The sequence below is a fragment of the Amaranthus tricolor genome, chromosome 7 (assembly GCF_026212465.1).
Source record: "Amaranthus tricolor cultivar Red isolate AtriRed21 chromosome 7, ASM2621246v1, whole genome shotgun sequence".
Lineage (NCBI taxonomy): Eukaryota > Viridiplantae > Streptophyta > Magnoliopsida > Caryophyllales > Amaranthaceae > Amaranthus > Amaranthus tricolor.
Window position 1 is genome coordinate 4,260,265 of NC_080053.1, and position 11,496 is coordinate 4,271,760.

Genomic DNA, 11,496 nt, shown 5'->3' on the forward strand with positions numbered 1-11,496 from the left:
AATATTAGGGGTGATGTACATAATTTAGATAATACTGCCCGACCTGGTTCTAAAAGTAGAAGTTGTGGGTGTAAATTTTTGATTATAGCAAGTAGTCATAAACCAAGAGAAAGACTTTGGACGGTAAGGGTGTCTCCTGGTGAAAAAGGAAAACATAACCACCCGTTCTTAGTGTACAGAGATGGTCATGTAAGGGTGAATAGAATCAACGTAGATATTCGGGAGAACATACGACAGCTTAGTGCAACCGGAATACAACCGGCCTTTATTATGACTTCTATTAGAGAAAATTTTCCTGATATTTTTATTAGCATAAATCAGATATATAATATTAGGCACGCTCAGAGGGGGCTGAAGAACTAGGGCCGCCACGTGCGAATCTCCCGTCGCGCCCCCGGACAATAGTCTAGTCCACTGGCCGAAAATCAGGAGCTTTGTATTCAACATCATCAGCAACATTATCATCATCACTTGAAACCCCCCAACTACTCTGCATGCTACTAACCTGGTCCTCAAGAGGGGTTCGCACTAGGTCCAGCGCACTCGACCGTTGGGCAATACTGTGTCTGGCAGCCTCTTCCTGCCTAGCCCTTCTAGCTGAACCTGTTACTCCCTTCTCATGCGGGTCCCCTCTGAGTAAGGTAGGCCTAGAACTATTACCGCTCAACAAGTTTCTATAAAAACCCTTTCCTCTTCCTTGATTACCAGCCATTTACTACAATTTTTGATAATTTAAGTAAATATTAATAATAAATGAACATAATCAAACATTACGTTAAATTAACCACATGAAAAAACAATAATTAATTAGCAACAACATAATTTACCTAATCATTACCAACAAACATAATGTTACAACATATTTATTATTAGGATTATTAATAATATTATTGTAATTAATTTTCTAAATTCACAATAATCATAATAATAATAATAATAAAAATAATATTAACAAAAAAAATAACATTAATAATAATCATAACAATAATAACACAAACAATAACAATAATTATAACACTAATAACAAAAACAATAATTAAAAATAAAATCAAAGGAAAATTTAATAACATTAACAATAACAACAAAAACAATAATAACAATAAATAATAAAAATAATAATAATAACAGTAATAATAATAATAATAAAAATAATAAATATAATTAAAAATAATAATAATTACTCACAAAAAAACGGAAAAAAAAATGAATCGCACAGATCTGGGCGACCACACCCCGGTCCAGTCGCAAAAAAAATCGCGGCTGGACCCCGGTTCAGTTGCACAATTTTGTGAGACTGGACCGGGGTCCAGCCGCGGTTTTTTCTGCGATTGGACCGGGGTGTGGTCGCCCAGATCTGTGCGACTCGTTTAATTTTTTTTTTTAATTTTGAAATAATAAGATTGGAAAGAAAAATTACCTCGATTAATTGTTTGCGGATTGAACTTCTTAGTTTTTGCTCCAAAATTTTGCTTTTGTAAGTTTGTTTTTTAAGTGTGATAAGAAAATTTTTAGTGACATTGTGGTATATATAGGAAACTTTAGGTCCAGTGGCAAAATCGTAATTTTTTTAAAATTTAAAGGTAAATTTGTAATTTTATTTGAAAATTGGCGATAAAATGAAAAGGATAACGAAGTTTAAGAATTGGGATATTTTATGAATGATGTAACATTTGTGTACTAAGCTAGTAGAAATGACCCAATGTAATTTTTTATAGATGTTAAATGTACTCCATTTTGTTTTTTAAATAATCGAGATCATTTGTGTGTAAGTGTGTTCTTTCCCTTAGCTTAGGTGAAGTGAAGTCTATATACTAATTTAGTAAAACCTCTTTCGTGTTTGCTGTTGAGACCACTAAACCCTTGATTTGAGATGAACAGACTTGCATCTTTTTTGCTCAAGAGAAATACTAGTAAAGCTTTCAATAATTCAATCTTCTTCAACGATGTCAAGGGATCATTAAGTTCTACCGCTTCCACATCTTCCTCTCAGGAATGTTTCAGACTTTTCTCATCCACCATTGCTTCTCATGCTTCTATTACCGCAAAAAATGCTGCCATTTCTGGTCTACGATCTTTGCCCAAGGTATCATTCTTGAGCCTTCTTTTTCAATTTCATCAACCTAACTTTTCTTAAGTTTTAATGTTTTAATCTGATTTTTATGATTTTTTTTTCCTGGTTTGGTGCTTTTTTTTTTCTTTTTTTTTTTTTAGTTTATTGCCTGCTTAGATTATTGGATAATCAAAGCCATCTTTTCTAATAATGACTGAAAAGTAACTAGCAATAATATCTAACTTGATTTCAAAATTTAGGAAACGTAAATTTAGTTAACTAGATTTTCATTCTCTCAAAATTTTTTTTCATTTTCGTCGCCATTGGAGACTCTCTTTCTCTCTCTTAATCTGGTATGCTCAATCCTTGCATTCATTATTACTTTTTTTTATGATTGTTTTCTGTTCAGTTGTTTGAATTTCAATCTAGTGGGAGTAATGGTGTATATAATGTATTAGGTGATTGAGAATCTGATAATATTCGTACTTTGTTTTTTGTAGGTTGTATTTTGTTTGGTTGTTTTGTTTGAATTGAATGTTTTCTGATGTGATCTTTGAAGTGAATTTCTGTTCTCTGTGCTGATTGATTTGCGTTTTCTTGTTATGTTGCGTTGGATGGTTTTATGCTACTGATTGTAATTAGTATGATTGCTTTGAAGATATTGCGTTAGTGTTGAATTGTGCTATTGGTGCACACCAAGTGTTCGATGAAATAAGTGAAGTGTTTTGGTGTTTTTTGTGTTGAAACGAATCATTGTGCTATTTGTTATTTTTAATTGCTTTTAGTGTTATTATTATTATTATTATTTATTTGTTTTAAGCTCTCTTTTTTAAGTTAAGCTTGGGAGTGTTGTTGTCTGTTTTGGTTTGTTATTCATCTTGGAGTGTTGCTCTCCTTTTGGGGTTGAGTGTAATTTCTTAGGGTCTTCAAGGTAGTAGGATAAAGCATTTCGTGAACGATGTTGGATCACTTAAGGGGACATCGAGAGAGCTTGTGAAAGCACTTAAGGATCACAATATTTGTGTAGCATGCATTCAGGAGACAAGGTGGAAGGAGGGAGAGCATATGAGATAGAGGGGTATAAGTTGTGGTATGTAGACGTAAATGGCTAGCGAAATGGGGTCGGGATTCTAGTTGTAAAGGATCTAGGACATGTGTAAGTTAAGAAGTGTAATGATAGGATCATGTTGATTAATATACTAGTAGGGGAAGATGTGATCTCGATCATAAGTGCATATGGGCCTCAAGTAGGATTGAAAGAGCAAGAGATTTTTAGGACAACCTAGATGATTTGTTAGAGGCTATTTCGAATGATGAAAAAATTATTTTAAGAGGAGATTTCGATGGACACATAGGTACCCTGCCGGATGGCTATGATACGGTGCATGACGAATATGGATATGGGGTAAGAAACGAGAGTGGTGAACGCCTGCTTGAGTTTACTTTAGCTCACGAGATGTTGGTTGCAAACTCCAACTTTAGGAAGAAAGACGAACACTTCATTATGTATCGAAATGGTGGCTGTCAAACCCAAATTGATTATGTGTTAGTCCGAAGAGGGGATCGTGCCATGTGCATGTATTGTAAGGTTGTTTTGGGAAGCTGGATTCTCTCCATGTTTACTAGTGTTGGCTATAAGAATGCGGAAAAGAGTTGTTGAAAAGAGAACTTTCAAGAAACTTTTTTTATAGGTAACCTAAGAGATGAAGTGCGCTCAACATTCGCACAGAAGATTAGCTCGATAGGGTTTGCTAGAGAGATCCTTGGGGAGTCGAAGAGGAAGCCAAACATCATATTGGTTATAAAAGTGGGATAGTTTGGTGCAAAACATCATATTGGTTGCTAGGAGACCCTTGGGGAGTCGAAGAGGAAGCCAAAAGCATATAAGGATACGTGGTAGTTGAATGACGAAGTTCAGATTAAAATTAAGGAAAAGTTTAAGAGTTTAAGGAGCTTATGAACTGCGTAGTGAAATAGACCAAATTAACAAGAGAGAGAGAGATACAGAAAGGACAAACGAGCAGCAAAAAAACCAAAAAAAAGTAGTTGAGGGAAAGCTTTAGCTTATGGCAATTTCTATAAGACGTTAGACACTAAAGAGGGTGAAGCCTATATATTTAAGATCGTAAAGGCCTGGGCTAGGAAGAGGCGAGACCTCAAGTCAGAAGTACATCAAGAATGTAGACGGGAGAATTTTGTTGAAGCAGGAGAATTTTGATGAAGTAGGAGAATTTTGTTGAAGCAAGAGGACAACAAGACAAGGTGGCGAGACTATTTCTCCTTACTTTTCAACGAGGAAGGGGAATAGTGGAGGTCGAAAATGTGACTCACAACCCTCAAGGACAACATGAAGTTGGGAAAATTAAGGACATAACAAGAGACGAGGTAAGACAATGTTATCCTCAAAACAACTAAGATACCGAATGAATGGAGGGGTAGCACACTCATTCCAATTTTAAAAAAACAAAGGTGATGTCCAAACATGTGGGCACTATTAGAGGAATCAAACTCCTCAGCCATGCGATGAAATTGTGGGAGAGAGTAATCGAGAGTAACATTAAACAAGTGTAGACGATATGGTGTTCATCGTTTTGGAAAAAGCTTATGATAATGTTCTACCCAGCATTATATGGGATAGGCCTTGGAGAAAAAGCTATTCAATTGAGGTATTTTAAGGGAATCCAAGACATGTATGAAGAAGGCATAACTAGCATCTAGATACCGATAGGGCTAAGAAACATTTTCCTGTTTAAGTGGATCTACACTAGGATTTGGCTCTAAGCCCTTTCTTATTTGCTACTATCCTTGATGAACTTTCCAAGGATATCAGGGATATCGTATCCTAGTGCATGTTTGCTGACGACATTGTGCTCGTAGTAGAATCCAGAGTAGTCAAGGCAAAATTAGAGGAGTGGTGAATAGCTCTTAAAGGAAAAAAGTTGCGCATAAGTCGCACCAAAACAGAGTACATAAGATGCAATTTTAGTAAGGAAGAATAAGTGGGAGATACAGGGGTGTCCGTGGGAGGTAATGAGATTGTTAGTTCAACCAAGTTCAAGTATTTAGACTCAATTATCCGAAGTGATGGGTAGATAGATGAAGATGTAACACATCGAGTACAAGTCATGTGGCTACTGGAGTGCTATGTGATAAGAAGTTTTCACCAAAACTAAAAAAATAGATTCTATCGAGTAGTAATAAGGCCCACCTTGTTATATGGGACGGAATGTTAGCCCATTAAGAAAATTCATGAGAGACAGATGAAAGTTACGGAGATGGGTATGCTGAGATGGATGTGTGGCCACACCATAATGGATAGCATCAAGAATGAGGTTATCAGAGTGATGCTAGGGGTCGCTTCAATTTCTACATAGTTGGGTGAAGGAAGATTGAGGTGGTTTGGTCTTGTGCAAAAGAAAGCTAGAAATGCACCAGTGAGAAGAGTAGAAAACATTATAATCGATGATAAAGGAGGTCGAGGAAGACCTAGAAAAAATATGGGAAGAACAAATTAGGAAAGACTTGGGTGAGTTGCACCTCTCGGGGGACTTGACTTGGGATAGGAGTCGGAGACGCCAGATCCGTGTATGTGAGTTTCATTAGTTTTTTTAGTCTTGTCGTAGTCTGTTTTTCCGCTTGTAGTTTGGTTAGTTTTGTCTTCATGGATGGTGTTGTGTTCGTCTGTTTTGTTTCTTCCGTATTCTATTTTCTTTTGCGGACTTTTCCCTTGTAGGGACTTCATATGTTAGGCGATACTCGAGTTAAAGGGCTCCCTTCGATCACAACCTCCTCGTGATGAGGTTATGGGTCTGCCTGCGTTCCCACCCTCTCTAGATCCTGCATTGGGTGGGACTTGTTGGGATGATGATGATGAATAAAATTATCTTTTCTAACATTAATTGTTTAGACTTAAGTACAGTATAATTCAAATCCCAATAACATTTAAATGAGTTTGTTTGGTTGTTTTTGTTCTGTAGTATAATGCTCATGTGTGTATTAGGTGTCAACTAGAAAATAAATTCGATAAATGTTATCCAGTTATATGATTGTTTGATTTCAAACTAAATGTAAAAACAATCATGGATTATTTGCAAATACCAATAGCCAAAGTTAGAGAACATATCTAAAACCTTAGGAATTTAGAGAATGAACACATGTAGAATTCCAAATGTTTTCCCTTTCTCGTTTCTCGTTTCGTATCCAAAACCCCAATGTTTGGATATTTTGCGTTACAACATCTAACTCCTAAAATTTTCTATCGAGTGCTTCTATAGCATTTAATCTCTCTTTTATGCACAAGGTTTATTATCATTTATTTTGTATACCTTAACGCATTATTGTTTGACCGTTTATCAATCACAATAGCAATTCCTATCAATAGCGATCAATAATGGATTTTACACCATGAATTAGAAGGGCCAATCTTTATGTCCAATCATCAGTAGAGGCTAAGATTTGAACTTACAGCCTCTAGTTCAAAATTATACTTAACCGTTAAGCCACATTTTTTTATTTTAAATAATAGACTTAATTTTAGTATGTGGTGTCAAATGAGCAAGATTATATTTACTTATTCTAGGACGTCTTCTAGAAATGATGCGCAATATGGCTTGAGTTTGATGTCAAATGAGAATGGGCACATAGGTTTTAAGTATAGGAAGTTAAGGAAAACAGAGGCTCATGGAATCTTGGAACATCGTTGGCTTGACCGATTGGTTTTTAAAGCGGGTGGATATAAAAATGAGGTAAATTAGCTTTTTATGTCTATAAGAGACAAAATGGTTAGAGATAGGGCAAAAACAATAATAGGTGAGAGGCAAAAATATAAATTGTGGTGCTCAAGATAAGATAGAAATTGGAATGGAGTTAATGTTTTATGGATGAATGAAAATCTAAGGATATAGTAGAGGTATGCAAAAAGAATGATAAGATTGTTGCAGTAAAAATTATACATGGTAAAAAGATTTTGGATGTCATAAGTGCCTATGCACTGCAAGTGGGGATAAAGGAATCATTGAAAAAGAAAATTTGGGAGGATCTCAATGAAATGGTACGAAACACACCAATGAATGAGAATCTCTATATCGGAGGTGATTTGAATAGGTATGTAGGGTGGTTACGAAAAAGTTCATGGAAGAATGGAGTGGATAATGATATGAAAGATCTAGTCTTACAAATTGAGATTAAGGCTTTCGTTTTGTTGTTGTGCTATTTTATAACAGCCTAAAAACTTATAGGGGTCGTGCCTCTTCAGATCCATAGATGTTAAGAACTGCTACTAGCTCCATTTCTCTGAGTTTTACACACTAAATACACAATTTGCATACTTTTTTCTCTTTTGAATGTGCTAGCCTTTCTACTAACCTACTTTGTCTTTTACCTACAAAGAATGCTAACTTATTTATATATTTTTTAAAATCTACATCTCCACGTACTTTCCTAAAGGATTTCAAATATCAAAAGATATGTTAGCTTAGTTTTAATTATTTTCCTTATTCTCTTATCCTTTAAACTTGCAATCTTTGTGCATTCGATCCCACACTTCATAGATGTGGCGTGTAACTTCAGACATAGACTTAGCGATACTTGCGTAATTAACCCCACACTCAGGTTTAGAAGGTGAAACGTAAAACCCTCACTCATTGGAATCCACATTTATGTGATGTGGCGCACTAGTTCTAGGAGACGACCTAGAATTCGTTGCATACTTATCTATAATTTGTGCGTAAACTGTAAAGGAAAATATGTCATTGAGTAGGGAATGCGCTTTTACTAAATTGAATTTGTTTCATATCATAAAATGTGATGATGTTTATGTTGGGTCTCAAACACAATTTGCAATCTTCCTCATTTATTTGAGCATAGGATCGACGATGAATAGCAGAGTACTCACAAGAAGATATTTTGCCTCTCATGACCAAGCCTTAAAGTTTGAAAAATTCGTTAACCCGTTGAATGGTGTAAGCTAGATTAGATTGTATGTTGCATGGACTAGGGTATTCTTGTTGGTCATGAGTGAAACATTTAAACTAGTGTATATGGTGTTTGTAAATTTGAATGGTTGTGCAAATGTGTTTGTGGCTGTCAAATTTCGGTCGTTGTAACCTCAAAAACCTTTAGAATGCGACTGTGATGCAGTGATGCGACCGTTAATGTTTACTTTGGTCCAACTCTTTTTTTTGTCAAGAAATAGTTATAACTCCTTTCCATTGTCCGAGTGTCACTTGAATATATTAAAATGAAGAGTCAAGTAATCGAAGATTGGGTATATTATTGGTACAATTTCTTATAAAAAGTGATTTTGTTTTCAGCACTAAAAGAACAATTGCATTGTTCTTGTGGCTTTGGAATTTAAAATGCTGAAAGCTCCTTGTTTTTGTGCTGCGTACATTTCTAATTTCTATGGCCATGAATAAGTACGTCTATGCTTCTAACTCATGACCTATGTTATTATTGAGTAGCAGGGATACTTTAGATACTCAATGAGGAATATGTCCACATCATCTTCAGTTCCTGCTGAAAAAGCAGGATTGAAACTACTAGTGACAGCCGGGCCACGTGCTCAGAAAATTGTTGGGATTTGGCTCTTTGGTTCAGCTGCTTGGGTTTTCAGCATGGTCATCCTTGGTGGAGTAACTCGTCTTACTCGTTCTGGTCTCTCTATGACTGATTGGAAATTTTCTGGAAACCTCCCCCCTCTATCGGAGGAAGAGTGGTCGCTTGAATTTGAGAAGTACAAGCAATCTCCTGAGTATAAGCGGTTAGTGCTTACTCTTTTGTGTATATTAGGGCGCTGCTATGAACCAGCTATGGTGTTTGTATATGCAAGTAGTTGCTGGTAGCATTCACTATCGTAATTGCATGTAAGTTGATAGGTGTATTTTGTATTGTACATCATTTTTAAAAGTACATTTGTGCTTTTATGTGTATTTGTTCAGCATAAACAAGGGGATGACTCTTGAAGATTTCAAATTCATTTATTGGATGGAATATGCACATCGCATGTGGGGAAGGGCACTCGGTGTCATGTTTGCTTTGCCATTTTCATATTTTTTACGTAAAGGATTTATCACCCTACGTCTTGGTGTGAGGCTTTCAGCTTTCTTCGCACTAGGGGCTGGGCAGGGACTCATTGGCTGGTGGATGGTTAAAAGTGGTCTTGAGGTAATGAACATGAAGTTAATTAGGAATGCGTTTTTTTCTATAAGCCCATTTGGTAGCTCACATTTTTACCTATATTTCCTATTCTCAGGAACCTGAATCTGAATATGCTGAACCAAGGGTAAGCCCTTACCGGCTCGCAGCTCATCTTACCTCAGCCTTTGTCATATATTGTGGCCTTCTCTGGACTGCTCTTTCTGTAGTGATGCCTGAACCGCCAGCTGAGTCATTGGCATGGGTTAATGGTGCTGCAAAAGTTAAGAGACTGGTCATCCCTGTGAGTCTTCTTGTGGGTATCACTGCAATTTCAGGAGCATTTGTTGCTGGAAATGATGCAGTATGAAATTTCTCTTTTTCTCAGTTTCATATATGATTTATCTATTTTGCTTTATCAAAATGGCTAACAAGGATCCTTTCACTAGGGCCGTGCATTTAATACCTTTCCTAAGATGGGTGATACATGGATTCCAGATGATGTTTTGAGTATGAAGCCAATCATGCGAAATTTTTTTGAAAATACATCTACCGTGCAGGTATGAATTCATGATTTCATTTTGCGTTATGTTTAACTTTGCTATTTGGTTGAAACCATTCAATCACCTGTGAAACACCTAATCCATGGTCTTAAACAAATATTCAAATACTTACTTTGTTTAGCAATTCATGACAATTCCCATTGTAGTCTCAAGGGAGAATTGGCACGCAATAGCTTAATAATGATGCCCTTGTTCCTTTTCTCATACTGAATTACATCGCCAAATGCATTTTTTAATCCTGGAGTGATTACATCCTATTCTGATGAGGCCACGTGTGGTCTTGTAAAAGTATTATTCTTGAATATTCCAATCTGCTGGTGATGGTCCTGTATTCCCGCTATCCTACAAGAGTCCCAGCTCATTTTTCTTCCTCCCAATCCTGTAAATTGGGGAGTTTTCTCTTCTATGACTCGAGATCAAACTCCTTTGGGAGGGAGAAATAGGGGATGTTGGGGCGTTATTCCATCGCCATTATTTCCTTAGATAGGAGTAGGACATAGAATTAGTGTTCACATGTGTATCTTATTAAAATTAATTAAAGTTATTGGATGCTTTATACTGCATGATTTTTTTAGACAGTAGGGAATAAAGATCAATTTAATGTTGCTCATATTTAGTTTAAGGTCTCCATAAGCACCATTTTTAGATCCTTGTGGTTCACGTATGTAATGTATGCCATACTACATTATGTATGATAATGCCATTTCTATCGACCTTGTACTTTAGCATCTAATCAGTTTGGATGTTCAAGCTAAACGAGCTACAATCTCTTGCAGCTTGATCATCGTATACTAGCCACTGTAACCTTAGCATCGATATGTGGTTTATGGTGGGCTACAAGAAGGATGGATATCCATCCTGCTGTGAGATCGTTGATTGGCAGTACTCTTGGAATGGCTGGTTTACAGGTGATTTTGATCTTTCTAGAACGGCATATGTACTTTATGACCATAATACTTTCTTTTTATTCTGCAAATTGCATGACTGAACTAATTATGTTTCTTTATGAAATACATAATTCTATCTATTTTGTAGGTTACTCTGGGCATTTCAACTTTATTGTCATATGTTCCAGTATCACTGGGCACTGCACATCAAGCTGGAGCATTAACACTTTTGAGCCTTATGATCTTGCTTACTCATACTGTTCGTAAGCCTTCTCTCACTCTCTTGAAAACCCTGCCTCCTGTTTTGAGGACAATGTGATTGTATCGTGCTCAAAATTTTGGCTTTACGATTTGTGAGTATTTAAATGGACTTTCTTTGACATTCATTACGAAGAACAACAAAGTTCTCGCATGATTTGGATTTGGTAGAGTTGTAGAAAATAGCACGAAATCTTCAAGTTTCTGATGATGTAGTGTTCATTATTTAAATTAGAAATTTAGTACTAGTAATTTATACGAAGAAGAATATCGAATAAGTGAGCAAAGAAAAATCATAAGGTCGTCTTGTCTATATTTGTTGTTCTTGCTTGGTTTCAACTCTCGACTTTCCTCTGAAGAGATGATTCATCATCCAGATGCACTCGTAAGCTACAGCATGAAGGTTATACGCATTAAGCACCTACGCCTGACTGTTCCGTTTGTGAGCGGAATGTGCAAGCTACTGATTTTCTAAAGGCTAGTGCCTACTACCATGCATTTTATTATTTTTCTCAATACTCATTTGAAGATTCAAATAAATTGTTTTATGGTAGTTTATTATGAATGGACTTGAGTAAATGAGTTGGAAATTTTATTATTTATT

General features: G+C 36.1%; 1 protein-coding gene across 2 annotated transcripts; it reads left to right on the forward strand.

Annotated features, from left to right (window-relative positions):
- The first annotated feature begins 1,754 nt into the window (after positions 1 to 1,754).
- LOC130818852 (cytochrome c oxidase assembly protein COX15) lies at positions 1,755 to 11,490 on the forward strand. 2 transcript variants are annotated; one of them, XM_057685094.1, is made up of 7 exons: positions 1,755 to 2,083; positions 8,515 to 8,810; positions 8,989 to 9,214; positions 9,303 to 9,548; positions 9,634 to 9,744; positions 10,524 to 10,655; positions 10,783 to 11,490. In XM_057685094.1, exons 1-7 carry the CDS (start codon positions 1,871 to 1,873, stop codon positions 10,951 to 10,953), a joined length of 1,395 nt encoding a protein of 464 aa, XP_057541077.1. In that variant the 5' UTR covers positions 1,755 to 1,870; the 3' UTR covers positions 10,954 to 11,490. The 2 variants fall into 2 exon arrangements, with proteins under 2 accessions (XP_057541077.1, XP_057541076.1); XM_057685093.1 differs by having other exon boundaries at positions 1,756 to 2,083; positions 8,512 to 8,810.
- The last annotated feature ends 6 nt before the right edge of the window (positions 11,491 to 11,496 follow it).